Source organism: Protopterus annectens, chromosome 16.part0 (genome assembly GCF_019279795.1).
Source record: "Protopterus annectens isolate FY-2018-M chromosome 16.part0, PAN1.0, whole genome shotgun sequence".
In the NCBI taxonomy this organism is placed as follows: Eukaryota; Metazoa; Chordata; order Ceratodontiformes; family Protopteridae; genus Protopterus; species Protopterus annectens.
Genome location: NC_056750.1, coordinates 498,565,587 through 498,583,585, shown reverse-complemented (window position 1 = coordinate 498,583,585; position 17,999 = coordinate 498,565,587). Strand labels below are relative to the sequence as shown.

The 17,999-nt window shown below is 39.6% G+C and overlaps 1 protein-coding gene across 1 annotated transcript in view; it reads right to left on the bottom strand.

Annotated features, from left to right (window-relative positions):
• The window catches only part of MYMK (myomaker, myoblast fusion factor), a 290,800-nt gene that overhangs the window by 151,943 nt on the left and 120,858 nt on the right, over nt 1–17,999 (bottom strand). Inside the window, exon 2 of the mRNA XM_044058846.1 lies at nt 16,950–17,064. Within this exon, the coding sequence (XP_043914781.1) occupies nt 16,950–17,064 (115 nt within the window). The remainder of the gene's footprint in view (nt 1–16,949; nt 17,065–17,999) is intronic.

Here is a 17,999-nt window from a genome sequence, read left to right as displayed (position 1 = left end):
GCTCCTTTTAGTGAAATATCTTCATGCATTCTGAGAATCCATAAGGAAATCCTGTTAAACAGTAAACTTAGAGTTTATTCTCATAAGGGCAGTCTCCCATCTGCATAAAGGGTGGCTTTAAGTTGACTTAGTGTAGAGCTAATGCTATCAATGAAATGTAAGAATAAGTCATGTCCCAAAATAGACTCATTTCGGATACCAGAGTAAAGAATGTATTGTTTTATATGAACAGGCATGCATTTGTCAGTGAGATATTTCTGTATTCTCATCCACACACATTATTTTTGGAATCATTTATGAGTAGGTTAAATTTTTGAAAAGTGTGCTGGAAAGTGGGGGTAAAACTATGGCTAATCTCTAAACAGGTGGCCAGTTGGGACTGGCATATTTTGTTATGAGGCCATCGTTGCTGATTTCCTTGAGGTTTGGAAGATATAACAAGAAAGATAAATTAAATTTGTAAGGGTGTGGCCTCATTTCATGATTGGCAACAACTCTCAGAAAATGTGGATGAAGAAAATAAGCAGAACAAATTGCCTTCGCATGTACAGTCTAGTTCCTGGCTGTATCACAATATACTCATTTTAAAATAACATATGTGTTAATCAAAATAGCAGCGTATCAACAGACTGTGAAGATGCATAGAAACCTGCATTTTTGATGCCATCTATGAACTGTCTGGCCCATCCACTCTGCTTAGTCCTTACATATTGGATACCCCATTGACCAATGGCCATTATGCTGTTATCACTGTTTGAAATTAATTTATTCTGGTCACATTTAGTCATATTCTCCTATAATTTTGGAATGCATTACCTACCTAGTAAGACTGATTTATTTCTTGCATGCGCTACGGCATGAAAACTATTCCCTCATGTTTCAGGTAAATGTCTGCATCTGTAAGCTGCTTCTCAGGCATATCATATTGCTTAACTCCTGCTGTGATTCAGGCTTGCTGATTTTTTTTGCTACTTCTGTTTCTATTATGACTTTCACTTTTTTCCTATAGGGTACACCTACCTAAAAGCTAAATGTCAGTTTCCCATATCTTAAAGTGTTTCTTTTTGTTTATTCCAATCCAACAGTGGACATACAAAGAAAACATAATTTAATTCATACCCTCACTGTTTCTGCCTGACGCTAGCTCACCTACTTTTCCTCAAATCTCACCACGTCATTTACTTTTGGTATTGATCATCTTGCCTGTGACATCATGTAGGCTAGGAATGGTAATTGCCTTCTTAAGATCATCAAAGTCTGAAATGTATTTAGGCTGGTTACTGATTCTTGCTTAGGACAAATGATTTAAACAGTAGTGACTGCAGTCCGACTTTGTGTGTGTACAGCTACTGGTCACAGATGAACACTCGAGGCGCTCCTTAAAATGGAGAACATTGACATCTGTGCAGTGACAGAGAGACCTGGTTCAAAGCTCCAGAGAGCACCCCTGCATTACCAGGCTACAATTCATACCACACCTTTCGGCAACCTAACCCAGAATGAAGCACTAAAGGTGGGGGCGTGTCCATATTCATTAAGAATATCCACACCTCCAGGCTAGTTGCACAGCATAATGCATCCGAGATTATCCAAGTGCAACTAACTCTGGGCAAGACCGCAATCCAAATTGTAGCTTGCTACAGACCCCCCACCATGTCCCAGGATTCCCACTCCTCATTTCTTGATACACTGAAAAGTATTAGGGTACAACCCAACACCCTAATAATGGGCGATTTCAACTACCCCACCATTAACTGGGAAAACTACTCATGTACCAACTCTCTTGCTCAGCGTTTTCTAGAATTCATAAATTCCAATGCCTTGGATCAACTTATTCACATCCCCACCAGGGGCAGCAATATCCTAGACCTGGTAATTACCAACATGGGAAACCATTGTTCCACACCAGAGGTCAATTCCTCGTTGGTCAGATCCGACCACAAGCTAATCAGCCTAGACATCCAAATCCCACCCCCACTCCCAATTAGGGAAACCATCGTAGAAAACTTCTCCAAAGCCAACTTCACACTTCTTAAGACAGAAGTGGCAAACTTCATGACACCCATGCAGACAGACAATAGAGGTATGACTGCTGAATCCTACACAAATGCACTTTATAAGCACTTACACGAGTGCATGGATCATGCTATCCCTAATAGAACCAAGATGTTATCTTCCAAAAAAAGGAAGCCAATCTGGTGGTCCTCTGCCATAAACCAAATCTACAACAGAAGAAAGAAACTGTTGCAAAAAAGAGTAAAATCCCATGACTGGAGGAACTCCCTGGTCAACCTCAGTAAGATGCTGAGATCCCTCATAAAATCCTCCAAAGCTAGTTACGAAAACAAAATTGCCATTGACTCTAAAGACAACCACAAAGCATTCTATAGCTATGTCAAGAATCTCAATGGGAACACTCCAATCTGCACTGAGTTGCAGCACAATGGCACTAAATATACAGAAACAACTGTTATTGCCAACATCCTAGCAGACAGGTTCAGTGCTAACTTTACCCACCTCTCACCCCCTAGAGGGCCCATCTCTATACCGGAAGAATGCAAAGTTCCTATAATCATGGCTGCACAGGTAAAAAACACACTCTCCAAAGCCAAGAACACAGCATCCATGGGACCTGACAATATCCCAGGCTGTGTTCTACATGAACTACAGAATGAACTGGCACCCTACCTAAGTACCATGTTCAATCATAGCCTCACCTCAGGCTTTGTACCCACTGAATGGCGCACCATGACGGTTATCCCACTCCACAAAGGGGGAGCCACGAAGGACCCTGGGAACTACCGCCCCATTAGCCTGATGAGCCTGGTCTTCAAGGCCATGGAACATATCATCATGGAACTCCTAAACAAAGACATTGGTAATCTCCAAACTCTGGACCCTACCCAGTTTGGATTTGTAAAAGGCAGATCATGTCTCCTAAACCTGATTGACTTCTTTGAAGCAGTCACCAAAGCCATAGATGAGGGTAAAATGGTTCATACAACTTAGCTAGATCTCTCCAAGGCTTTCGACACCATCCCCCACTCTGGAATTATAGATAAGCTCACGAAACTAGGTATAAATCCCTATGTCACAAGATGGGTTGCCAACTGGCTCACGGACAGAACCCACACTGTGAAAGTAGCGGATTCCAAATCCAACTTCAGGCCAGTGACAAGTGGAGTACCACAGGGTTCAGTCCTGGGTCCTCTCCTGTTTGGTATCTACTTCTCTGAAGTGCAGGCTAACACAGAAGGTCTTTGGCTAACAAAGTTTGCAGATGACTGCAAACTAGGAGCCATAATCAAAACTCCTAACGATGTGGACAAACTACAAAAGGGCCTCACTGAGACAGATACCTGGTGTCAAAGCCATGGCCTGAAGCTCAATGCCAAAAAGTGTATTGTCATCTCCTTTGGTAAAAACTCTGTACCTATGAACTACCACATAACTGGTAGTCTACTTAATGCTGAAAATGTGATGAGACCTTGGGACACAGGTGGACAGTAGTCTCTCCTTTGATGATCACATCACCACAGTGGTCAGGAAATCCTTCTATGTGGCTCATCTCATCACAAAAGGATTCCCATCCAGAAAAAAAGAGGTCATTGTTCCCCTCTACTCATCACTCATTAGACCCATTATATAGAGTACAATGCCCCTTTTGGTATGTACCTCACAAGGCATCTACAACAACTGGAAAGACCACAGAAATACCTCACAGAGGATTACTGGCCTCAAACAGATGCCCTACGCAGACCGTCTCAAAAAACTACAGCTTTACTCCATCGCATATCGCCTACTCAGGGGCGATCTCTGCCTAACATACAAAGCTATGACAAACCCAGAGCTGTTGGACATGCTCCACTTAAAGAAATCCCAATCCCTCCAAGCTACACGCTCTAGGGACCTAAACCTTGTCACCACAGTAAACAGAACATGCTGGAGGGATAGATTCCTGTCCCAGAGACTTCCCATACTGTGGAACAGACTACCTATCTATGTCAAACAGAGCTCCTCATTAGCACTCTTCAAGAAAAATCTTGATGATTGGATGGGAAATGGGAAATTCACCCCAGGGATCACTTCTGTGGCTCTGCTCGACAGGGGCACAGGAAAATAATTTTCTTGGGGGGCGAAAGCCAGGGTACATTTTTTGGCTAGGCTTATATAGGCCTTAGGGCCAATAGCCTAGTACCTACCTATGAACCTATGAACAAGGTTACCACCTCACCTAGAAAATATGGTTTAGAACTCCAGTTCTGTAGCTGAAAAAAATGCACAGAAAGTTCTTAATAAGCTACATATCTCATGCAATATTTCTAATCTGCTAACAAAAGAGGCTAGACATGCAACTGCCATAAAACATTCGACCCCAAGACTTGAATGTGGTTGTTCATAGGTTCATACTAGGCTATCTGCCCGAGGGCATTTACAAGCCTAGCCCATCGTTTTGTGGCTTACGCCACCCCTTTAGTATGGGGAACTATACCCATTATTTTGCTGTGCCTCTGTCGAGCAGTGACACTGAGGTAATCCCTGGGGTATATCTGCGATCTCCCATCCATTGGTCAAGATTTCTCTTGAACAAGGCCAGCGAGGTGCTCTGCCTCACATGTACCGGGATTTTGTTCCACAGCATAGGGAGTCTTTGGGTGATGAATCTATCCCTCCAGCACGTCCTATTAATAGCCGTGTCAAGGTTTAAGTCTCCGCCCTTGTGGCTCTGATGGATCTAGATTTTTGAGGTGAAGCATATTCATCAAATCTGGGTTTGACATGGCCTTGTATGTTAGGCAAAGGTCACCTCTGAGCAAGCGGTGGCGACTGAATAGAGCTGGAGTTCTTTCAGTCGGGCAGCATAGGACAGATTTTGAGACCCTTTATCCTTTGGTGAGGAACTTTTGTGGCCTCTCCAGCTGCTGCAAGTGTCGGGTCAGATACATTCCGAATGGGGCATTGTACTCAATCATTGGTCTGATGAGTGATGAGTAAAGGGAGACTATGACCTCCCTTGATCTAGATGAGAATCCCTTCATGATAAGGTGGGCAATGTAGAAGGTCTTCCTAACTACTTTAGCTACATGGGTGTCGAATGACAGACTACTATCAACCTGGGTCCCCAGGTCCCTGATAACTTCTTCTGTGCTCAGTGGATTGCCACCTATTTGGTAGCTAGGGGTAACCTTGTTTTTCCCGAAGGGTATGACTATGCATTTTTGGCATTTAACTTTAGGCCGTGGCTCTGGCACCAGTTATCCGTTTCTGTGAGACCCTTCTGAAGGATATCTGTGTCAGATGTGTTTTCTACTATGGCGCCCAGTTTGCAGTCATCTGCAAACTTTGTCAGCCATAACCCTCCTGTGTTTGCTTGTACTTCGGAAAAGTAGATGCCAAACAAGAGTGGGCCCAGGACTGAGCCCTGTGGGACACCACTTGTGACAGGCTTTGAGTCTGACATGGCGCCAGCAACTCTGACCCTGTGGGTTCTGTCACTCAGCCACTTTGCAACCCATCTTGTGATGTATGGGTTGACATTTAAGCTGATGAGTTTTTCAATGATACCCGAGTGGGGTATTGTATCGAAGGCCTTAGCCAGATCCGAGGTAGGCTGTATGGACTGCCTTTCCCTCATCAATGGCTTTGGTGACTGTTTCGAAAAAGTCAACCAAGTTTAAAAGGCATGATCTGCCTTTGACAAAGCCAAACTGGGTTGGATCCAAAGTCTGCAAATTCCCTATGTCTTTATTTATGAGGTCCATTATGATTCTCTTGTCCTTTCCCCTCCTACTGTAAACCACCGAAAATAACATTTTAAGATTCATAGCCCTTCACATGGTCACAAATACTATTATACCACTATTATTAATGTTAATCAGCTCTTAGTCACTGCGAGAGCCATTTTCTCTATAAACTCGTTAACCTACAAGTTACACAATGAAAAATTCTGCTCCCTCACTAGATAGTCACTTACAAATACACTTGCCTCATTATTCTTTACATAATTATGACAGCACCCTGTTAAGAGTCCTGTTTACTCTTGCCATAGAAGAAAAATCATTTGCAAAGATTTCTGCTGCTACAATGAATGCCTTGCCATCTGACTGCAGAAATGTAAATACTATTATTTTGTTCAAGAAAAAAAAAATCTCAGTCCATATTTGAAAAAAGGAAAACACTCATACAAGCTTTTAGATAATGGTTAATTCAAGAAATACTCGCCTACCTTTTGGAGATTGTTACACTTTTTTAAAGAGTTTTAATATAATCTCCAGTAGATCTATAATCTGCATATATCCGTGGAATTTCTATTTTATGCAAGTCATGTTTTGTTATCTTTGATGTTAGACTGTAAATGTATGGATAACATTCCCATATACTATAACAGGTTTTACTAAACCTCTTATTTCTTTATGCTATTCATACATTAAACATTATACTTAACTTTAGAACAACAAAGGTCACATTTTAGGACCACCCCATGACACAGAAGAATACAGCTCTAACTACACCTCAGATGATCCATGTTTGACTATTGGCATGCGCACAAGAGGGACACAGTGGGGGAGGATGTGGATGTGAGTGAGCGGTCACTGTTGGCTTACCCATCCTGGGGGAGGGAGGTAGGCAGCCAGCCAACCAAGACTTGCTGCAGTAATAGTGTTAAGAGCCAGGGAAGCTCTGGCCTGCATGTAGTGACCATTTGGCTGAGAGGTTGTGCATGAGCAGAGACATGCATGCACATCCTGAAGGCAACTAGAGTGGACCTTGGAAGACTTTTGTGGGGGGGTGGTGGTTAGGGCATTGTCCCCAACAGCAGTATGATGCTACATAATCAGTATCCTGCAACTCCTCACTACTCCTGGGTGTGGATTAGGTAGAGCTCAAGGGAGACTGAGGTATGTCTGGTGGACTTGGGGAATGAGGAGAGAAACTTGTGGCAGCTGGCCATCAGATGATGGGAGAATAAAAAAAAAGAGACCTGTCTAAAGCATTCAATACAGTTTTCCATCCTGTTACTGTCCACACTGAAAAATCTTAATATCAACCCTGATGCTGTTAACTGGTTTCAAAGTTATCTATCTAGCTGCCAGCAAGCTGTGAAATGGAAGCAAGATCTATTCCCACTCCTTTCTGTTACACTTGGGAGTCCCTCAGGGTTCAATGCTAGAGCCCCTCCTCTTCAGCATATTCATAAATGATCTTAATGCTGCCTCCTGTCAAACATCTATCATACAATATACAGATGATTTAACCCTCGTGCAGCATCCACAATAACTCAACTTCTTACAGTCACACAAAAAGCCTTCTCTGATATTGAAACGTGGCTAGCAAACTCACAACTCAGTCTCAACCCTAATAAAACTAAACTTATGATCTTTCATCCATCTAAACCTACTAACCTCCCAGCTAGCTTTTAGATCACTTCCAGTAATAATAATAGGATTTTCCCAGATTCCCAAACAAAACTATTAGGCATCATAATCGACAACAGACTAAAATTTGACATACACATTTGTAACACAATCAAAAAGGTTCACAAGAAAATGGGAACAACATATAGAAACAAAACATTCTTAACAGACGCTGCAAAAAGATCCATAGCTAGAACCCACCTTCTCTCCTCACTCTTATATGCATCCCACATGCTTAACCTCAAAAAGTCAGAACTAAGTACATTAGAATCATGTTATAATAAGACTGCCAAATTCGCAACAGATTCCACACATTCTTCCCATCACTGTCAATGCCTAAAAAAATATTTCTTGGTTGGAACTACCTCATATTATGAACTATAACCAGTTAATAATGGCTCACAAAATAATGCACAATCCTGACAACGTACCTTCCCTAAAAAATCATCTACAACCCTACTCTAACATTTGTACTCTTCGATCATCTAACAAAGACTTGTTCCAAGTAACCAAAGTATCCAGTACAGCAAGCAACTCTCTCTACTCTAACTTTGTTGCTAAAAATCGGAATACCCTTCCACATAGTATTAGATCCATAAGCAATCGTAATCATTTCAAAATATCTCTGAAAAGACACTTATTTGAATCCTGGCTTTGCACATGTAACACTCCAGGTTAATTATTAACTTAGTATTACTTATACAATTTGGCTGTACGTACCAACTCTGTTAACATATCCCTTCTGACAACACTACTCTATTAGCAGTTGCATTCCTAGCTGCAACTCTCACCATGGAAGCATTACTAACTATGAACTACTTTGCTTAAGTGATTCTCCCTGCTTAATTTCCTAACTAATGTTATGTTCCTCCACATATATAAATTCAACCATGTATTTGTCTATATTCAAGTGTTTAAAGTCTTGTTCTATTTGACACTATGTGCATATTTTTGTTTTTACATTTTTATCCTGTAAATGTGTTAACACTCATATTTTCTCAAATTTGTTTACAATTTCTATTACTTATTGTGATAATTTGTATGTAAGCTTAGACTAGATCTTTTCTCCACGGGCCTCCCCCTGAAAATGGACACTGTCCAGTTCGGACCATCAAACAAATATAAAATAAAAATAAATATTTTTATCTCTATAACTGCCAGTCATTGCACAAATGTAGTAGTGAATCTCTTTGTTAGGATGTAAGTTACCTACCCCTGCTCTCTAAAAAAATCTGCTATAAAATTAATTTCTTTTATATGTAGGTTATACTATAGGTAATTTATTCATGATTCTTGCTTATAATTGTTCTAATAGAGTCAGTGAATTACTACAGTATATTCAAATATATAAAATAATTTCTGTCTTATTTTTATAAGCCTTTACAATAAAAATGTTTTTATTAACATGTATTTCTGAATGTTGGTTTGATTATTTTTATTAAATGTTGATGAACACTGTTAATATTATTGAATTTGTTTTTGCCAATTAGCCTGTGTTGTGACTGAAAAAGGTACTTCAGCCTGTTGAATTACCCAGTTAACAAATACAGATAAATATATAAAAGTCACAAATGGATTGATTGTCTACACCCGGTTTTATACATTCTAATTTATGACCTTCTGTAGTACATTAATACTGTCTGTCTGAAAAAAATCTCTGTAACCAGAACAACTTCCCAATTAAAACAAGCAAGTAAACTTTTAGGCAAACAGGCAAAGGTATACATGACTATATTAGCAAACCCCAAAAGCTGCTCATGGCCAGATTTCCTCAGTCAATATATGACATTTAAAACAACTAGGGCTGAAAATCTGTTTAGAAAAGATGGAAAAAACAGATGTTAGGAAGATTTTTATTACAGCTTTCCAAGCAATACACTCCCTGGTCAAGGAAGCTTCATTGCATTTTTGCTATATAACATACTGGATAGCAAACTGGCTTCCAAGCAGTGTACCTCAGGGTTCAGTCCTTGGGCCACTCCTCTTTGACATTTACTTCTTGGAGGTCAAAGCTACTTTTAAGGGTTTATGACTGACCAAGTTTGCAGATGACTGTAAACTTGGTGCCATTATAAACTCCCTAGAGCTTACCAAGATCCTCCAAGAGGGATTCTTCAAACCATTTGCTAGTGTCAAAACCATGGACTAAAACTGAATGCCAAGAAATGCATAATAGTGTCCTTTGGCAAGCAAGAAATTTGTTGTAACTATCACATTGATGACCAACCCCTGAAAAATGATCCAGTAGTTGGGAACTTGGGAACCTTTTCAAACAAACTGTCCTTTGATCACCACATATCCACTATTGTAAGAATGGTGCTTTTTCATTGTATAACTTATTAGCATAGGTATTTTGTCCAGGTTCAAGGATGTGATCTTTCCATTGTATTCTGCACTCATTGGACTGATCATTTGAGTATAGGGCTCCCTTTTGTATGTACCTGTCCAAACATTTGACACAATTTAAGCACCCACAACTCTATTGCTAAGAAAATCAAGTGCCTAAATCGTATAAACTATGCAGACAATCTCAAAGCCTTGTCACTCTTCTGTGTGTCATACATGCTACTGAGGCGTGCTCTCTACCTCATGTATAGATCCTCATTAGACTCTACCTTTTCAGACCTACTGCTCATTCACATGTCTAATGGGGGCATAAAAACCTGCTCAAGACATCTAAATCTGTTTTGCAACGTAAATAGAACATGTTAGAGGGATAGATATGTATCACATGTAATACCACTTCTTTCAAATCATCTTCCCTCCGCACAAAGCAAAGTACTTTTCTGACATTATTTAAGAGTAATTTGGACAAATAGAAGGGTAACTGTAAATTCACCCCTGCTTTATCACCCTTGTCTCTCATAGATGGGGCAGCATGTAAATGTTCTGCTTGTTCCGGGTTATTCAGTCTTAAAATATAAGGGCTGAAACTCCATGGGAGTGTAGGTCTGTATTAAATCAGCGAACACTTAAAAAAGTGAATGGTGATTTATCAACCCCATGTAAGCAAAAGCTTACAATTTCGAACACTTAGAACAGCGATTTTTTTCCAAGGGAAAAAGAAATCGCTGTTCCACAAAAGAAAAAAAAAACTTTAAAACATTACATAAAGTGGGAGGCTTCGTCCCCCATACCCCCCTACTTAAATATACCAACTCCGAGATCGCACTACAGTGACAAAGATGGCAAAGTAATGGAGGTGACCAAACGATTTCTTTCCCAGGGAAAGAAATCGCTTATATGCCATTTCGTGCTTTAAAGTTCGATCAACACGCATTCAAAAGAATGCATCTTCGATCATATAATAGGAACCCAGGAATGTATGGCTATACTTCTAAACTCCACATAGATCAATAGCCTAATAAATGCCCATGTACCACAGTCCTTATATTTTAAATAAGAATAGCCCCTTGATTTTGGCATATGAAAGAAGAGAGGAATGGTAAGATACTATAGATTTGAAGACACAAGATCTTGAGCCATCAAAATCTGTTTGAAACATCAATTTGAGAGCCTAATAAATGCATGCAGAAGTGTAACTATGGTGGGGTGACAGGGGCAATCTCTGGGATCAAAGTGTTGGAAGGGTGTGATCAGTCATCTCTCACCTCCCCCATTTTTTTTTGCTCTTGAGTAGAAAATCTCCCTGGGGGGGGGGTTATTACAGTAAAGTTTTTTTTTTTTTTTTTTTTTTTTTTTGCTCTTTAGTGGAAGAGCTATCACTACAATGTAGCCATCAGGTTATTACAGGAAAGTGTTTTTTTATTTTTATTTTTTTGCTATTTTATGGAAAAGCTAGTTGAGGAGGCCTGGATATACTAACTGTAATAAGTTGATGGTCATGCTTATTACAGTGATCTTTTTTTTTTTTTCAGTTGAAAACCTACCAGGGGTAGAGAGCTGGCTTCTGGTATTGACACAGGTTGCTGAGTCGACCAGCTTAACCTCTGCTTAAATGTTTGGAAACATAACGTAGCTCAGTACATCATGAGATGACATGAATTTCCCTGAAAAGAGTGCTTACTATTAAATGCAGATGTACTTATTTACCAAAGTGCATTTGAAAGGTATCAATGATATTCACATTCTGTTTCCCCTTTTTGAATGTCCTCAAGATACCATGCGAAGGTACCAATTGTTCCCACGATTCTCCTCCACTGACACTATACTACACAACACATCACCCTAGGGTATCCGTACGTAATTAAGATCCCCCACATTTTTATTTAATGGTATAAATTGCTTATTGAGTAACTAGACTGTTCAATGAATCTTTATCAGCCATGGTCCAGACCACAAGGGTAAAGTTAAAGACTGATTATAATTTTATAGGTATTTTTGCGTAGCCAGTCAGGTTTGAGGCATTGACATAAATTTGGAGTACCTTGAGAAAACCCAGTGAGACATGGGAATAACATGCAAAACTCCACACAGACCGTGATCAGAGGCAACCACTGAACCCTAGGCCTTGGAGCTGTGAGTAAGGGTTCTTAACCATTAACTTAGATCTTGCAGATTAAGTTCTTTGGTCAGGGCAAGCTGATTCTTAACATGTTTCATGCTCTGTGAGCTACTCAGAGTAAGCATAGTATTGTAGAATATGCCGCTAGTATCATTCTGAGGGTTTCCCATGTGAATCTCATCACATCAGTAGAAATGCTTTTAGCATAATATGTCCATTTTGTCATATAAGTGAAATATGCCTTTGATATATCTTCTCCAGATGCATTATCAGAATTCTCTTGTCTTCCTCAAGTTGTAGTATGACAGTAGTTCTTTATGTACCTCTCCCTCCTAGAGAAAGATTTTTTTAAGCACTTTATGATCCACGTGTCATTCTGTGGCCTTCCTGCTCAGTGTCCCATGACCACACTAGGTCTACCAGCTTTCCATGTCTCCCCTGGACTTACTCTGAAGAAGCTGGGTTTGATCATAGAAACTAAGGGCATGCTTAGGGGGTCTGAGCCATCAACATTACCTGTTTTTTTTCACTTTTAGGGCATATCCTCTTACTCCCCCCTCTCTGTTGCAGTCCAGTGGCTTCATCCAAAGTGTAGGCATTCAGTGAGAAAGTGAAGCATATCACTTAGCCATGCTCACCACCTTTCCCCTCTTTGGATCACATCCTTCAATGCAATGTCCCTAGTCTGCACAAAGAATGTTCATGTAACCACCCACACCACCAGGATGTATATGGCCATTCTTCCCCTGCCCCTCCATCAGTTGACCAATCCACTAATTAAAGCCAGGTCAGCTGGGCCATAGTCAGGGCTTTTATAGCTCTAACTCCACTGGCGTGGCTATCTCTGCTAGAGAAAGTTACCAGTTTATTGGTTCTCATTCATTTCCTTGCTGGTCAGCCTTCTGACAAAGTTTGGTCATTAACACTGCAGTCATGGGTTATTCTTCTGTACAGCAGCTTGACATATTAACATTTCCTGAAAAGTGTAAATGGTGGATTTGTCTAAATATGACTGTGGAGGGATGGTCACCATGCCAGTATTTATTAATCACTAGTATGCTGGTATTTATAACTAGTACGCCAATGCCGCCTATATCACCTGACAACTGCTATCAAAATGTCCCAATTACATTTCAGTGTCAAACTCTGTCTAAGAGCAAAAGAAATGCACAGTATTGCAGTCTCTATCCGCAGGAAGTACTAATAGTTGCCTTCATTGTTATCTAAATCTTTAGTTTTGCAGAAAAAAAAATTAAGTATTGTACTATGCTTCCTGCTTCCTGTGCAAAAGAATTGTCACTGCACCAGAGAGCATAAACCACAACTACATTGCTTTAAGCAGCTTAAGAAAACAATTTAATTCCACATGAAAAATATGTCAGCACTACATTGCATACCTATGTAATGCAGAAGAAATTGAACACTGTTGATGATGTCCAGAATGCCAGATGTTTTCAAAGGGGAAAACAAGATTTATAGGCTGAGGTTTGCTTTTTATAATGGGTACATTATACAGAAAGGGACAGATTATGTTGCCAGCTAAAGACCATACATCTCTCATAGTCTGCTCAGTTTTATTGGAAAAACTTCAAGTCCATATCCACCCTATCCTGTAAAGATGACTGTATATCAGTCCCATGCATTCTTGATCTAACTCTCAGTTCTGACCCTGTTGCATCTCGAAGGGTTCTGCTGTAATTACCCACTACCGTTTTTGTGAAATAATACTTTTGTGTATTTTCCCTGAGATGCTCACATTGCAACTCACCTACATGTCCTCCTCTTCAGACTTGAAACTAACACAGGGCAAAGGGGACATCTGGACTAGGCGGAAGTTGTTAGGAGGTACTAATGGCAGTTGCTGATAGTGTAGTACAGTCATACAGAAGCCATGGATCACATTTCAAATTGTTTAATGAATGCTGGTATTGTGTGCATGGAGCTCAGTGTGTTAGCAACAACTGACAACAGTTTTACAGATACAATTCAGAGTGGATGACTGAAAGAATTTTATTCTTGCCCCCAGCTTTACTTTGAATGCAACTTGTGGAGCTACCAAAAGTGCCAGGTGTCCTAGCTATGATGGTTCTGTTCTTCACTTGTTTGTAATATGGTGTCCAGCAGACTTTTGCCTTAAGGTATTGTACTTGCAGGATGTTATAAGAGGAATTAACTGGTTTCTATAGGTTCATAGGTTGGTACTAGGCTATCTGCCCTAGGGCCTATACAAGGCTAGCCATAACAATTCCCTGGATATTTCTTCCCACCGTATTTACTTCCCTGGACCCCTGTCTAGCAGGGTGACTGATGTGATCCCCGGGGTGAATTTCCTATCTCCCATCCAATCATCAAGGTCTCTTTTGAAGAGGGACAAAAAGGCGCTCTGCTTGACATGTATGGGCAGTCTGTTGCAGAGTCTGGGGAGTCTCTGGGTCAGGAACCTATCCCTACAGCATGTTTTGTTCATTGTGATGACAAGGTTTAGATCCCTGAAGTGTGTGTCTTTGAGGGACTGGGATTTCTTTAAGTGTAGCATGTCCAACAGCTCTGGGTTTGACATGGCCTTGTATGTTAAGCAGAGATCGCCTCTGAGTAGATGATATACAACAGAGTATAGGTGGAGTTTTTTAGATGGTCAGCAGATGGCATCTGCTTTAGGCCTGTAATTCTTTTAGTGAGGTAGTTCTGTGGCCTTTCCAGTTGTTGCAGATGTCTTGAGAGGTACATCCCAAACAGGGCATTGTATTCTATAATGGGTCTAATGAGGGATGAGTACAGTGGGACAACGGACTTCCTTTTTTCTGGATGAAAAGCCCTTAGTGATGAGGTGTGCCACATAGAAGGATTTTATTTATTTAACATTTGTTAACTGGGAAAGTCAGACTTGGAACAAAGCCAATTTTCAGCGGAGGCTTGGGAAGAAATGCTCCAGATGCATGTCTTTGTTAGTTTGGATTTCCTGACTGTTGTGGTGATGTGGTTATCGAAGGTGAGACCACTGTCCACCTGTGTCCCTAAGTCTCTTATCACACTTTCGGTGTTTAGTGTACTGCCACCTATGTGGTAATTCACGGGTACATGTTTTTTTCCCAAAGGGGATAACTATACATTTCTTGGCATTGAGCTTGTGCCCATGGCTCTGGCACCAAGCATCTGTTTCTGTAAGGCCCTTTTATAGAATATCCACATAATTTGGAGATTCAGTAATGGCTCCCAATTTGCAGTCATCTGCGAACTTTGTTATCCAGAGTCCCTTAGTGTTGGCCTGTACTTCAGAGAAGTAGATGCTAAACAAGTGCGGTCCCAGGACGGAACCCTGAGGTGCTCTACTTGTCTGGAGCTGGATTTGGAGTCTGTTACTTTTACAGTGTGGGTTCAGTCAGTAAGCCAGTTGGGAACTGTTTGTTATATGTGATACAATATGATTGCTGTTTTATGTGGGCATGTCAGAAAATGTGAATCTAAGCCAGTTTTTGACAGTTCAACATAAAGTCCTGGAATTAGACATCTGAAATATCATTAGAGACTAGAAAAGCTTAACGTGCCTACTTTTCAGTAAGAATATATTATAAGTTTATATACAGTATTTATAATTTATAATGATGAAGCAATGACAGGTGACTTTTGACCTTCAAATACATGTTAATTCTGAGACATAGACATGTAGGAACATTACTTTCATCATAACCATGATTATAAATAGGGCACACAAACATATTGCTGTATTACTCAAGATGTTTCACATCTCTGGAACAAACAATCCTAGATAACTCAGCATAACAATCAGTTAGACAAATGAGGTGAGCAACATGTTTATGACACCAGTTGGAAGAAGTCTGTGTTCTTCATTGGCTAAATGGCTTTGAGCCCTGGATCATGAAATTAAAGAAATATAGTGGTATTAAGTTAAGCAGTAGTCTGTTTTACAGTGAGATGTTTTAAAAAAGCAAAAGAATGAAATAAGATTCCTAGACGTATAAAATGTATAGAGCTATATAGTCCCAGTGCTTTTTAAGCAAAAAGGTGCAGAAATCTGAATCTCATTGAAAATATTCTCATGGGAGTAAAAGAAAGAGAAAGTCAAATATTTGTTCTTGGCATCTCAGCATATATATGCTCAGAGATGAGATGTCTTAACTTTGCTACATGTTTATACTTTTTGAACTAAATTCTGACTCTCTTATGGTTGCTAACGCCATATTCCAATGTTTTTACTGTAATATTGTATTTAGGGCGACTCTGTGGCTCTGTATAGCACGATTAAGACACTAAGTATAAGTTTCTACTGTTTTCTGAATCTATACTAATGATTCTCAGAATAAATGTTGATATTAAAAAAATAGGTTGACTCTGAATATACATTTACGACACAAAAACCTTCTCTAGGCCAACATTGAACATCCCATCCCCCATTAACTCTGCAGCAGCAATAAAAACACTTGTTCTAGAAAAATGCATGCTTTTGCTGGATGATGCACTCTGTTTTATTATACCACCTTCACAATTAGTATTTTCCAAGGCCCCTCCAACTCAGATAATAGTAAAACTGTAGTCTGTATTCTCTGAGATGGTGCAACTTTGGAAAAGTATATTCTGAAACTGGGGGCTAAAGCCCTGCAATGTGGCTCAGGGAAAAATACTTTTTAAGATATTTCTTTTTGTTATGGAGCTATGATGTTAGGAAATTGAGATCTGGTAAAGATGGTCACTGCAAAATCAAGGAAATTCCAAATAATCTATAGGGCACGAATAAATCTGTCCCTTGCTCAGCAATTACACTATTGACTTGAATCTTTATCCTGTAAAGCTCTTGTAAAGAGATTTTTTTTACAGTAGCGTACAGCTGATTTATTTTTTTTATTTTATAATCCAGGAAAGAAACTTGAAACCACAGGATGAATAATACTTTCTGCTTCTCTCTCCTATATATATTTTACATACATGCACACTAACTGTGTAGAATTAGTCCTATTAAAGCTTCCTTTCTTTCAATGTATTGCAGTGCATTGAAACAGATTTCCATGCAGTTTATTGCATTAATTATAGTGAAGATGATTAGCTGTACTTACCCATTAAAGAAACCCACATGGACAAAGCTGTTCCATACACGCTGAAATACTGCAGAAGATCAGTTTTCATGAAGCAAAGAATTGCCAGTCCAGACCCATCACATGCGTGGTGGAACTGTAGGGACATGAATGCCAGTTTAATCACTGTGTTTCAGAATACAATGATCTCTGTTTACTTCAAAAGCATTTCTACAAAAATATTGGCCGACTTGTCTGGCATTCATGTTCATTTTAAGTATACACATCATTACATTACCAGAAAACTGACCACAGATTTAAAGTATCAGACTATAATGATTTGACTCAACCATTATTTACTATAATTTCTATTTTTAACAATGTACTTATTGTCTCCATGAATAACTGTAATAATTCAATGAACTATCCAACTTGTAGGTTTGCCCAATCAAAGGAATATTAACAAAAATGTACAGAATATTTGCATGGGCAAACATCCTAGCTGTGCCATAATGAAGGTTCTACATGGAAACTAGGAAATAAAAAAAATGATGGGTAAAATCAAGCTGGCTTCTCAGATTGCCTGATTAATAAAGCCCCATGTGCTACATGTTCTTGTTGCTCTTTATATTTTTGTCTCATTGTAGCATAGACAATCTATCTGGCTTCTCAGATTGCCTGATTAATAAAGCCCCATGTGCTACATGTTCTTGTCGCTCTTTATATTTTTGTGTCATTCTAGCATAGACAATCGAGCTGGCTTCTCAGATTGCCTGATTAATAAAGCCCCATGTGCTACATGTTCTTGTTGCTCTTTATATTTTTGTCTCATTCTAGCATAGACAATCGCCTACAAACAGCTGCAATTGATAAATAATCATTGTATTTGCTTTAGCTGGGATTCTTACGGATGAACATTCACCCATAACATTAGAACTTGCCATAGTATATCAGACATACATAAAATTGCTCACCAAAATATAATAATTCAGGAAATGAAGCATGAAAACACTGTTGGTAGGTTTCATCCCATGTAGCTTAAGCTTAGGGGTAAGTTATGTTGCCAAGTATCTATTTCATGCCCCGCTGCCA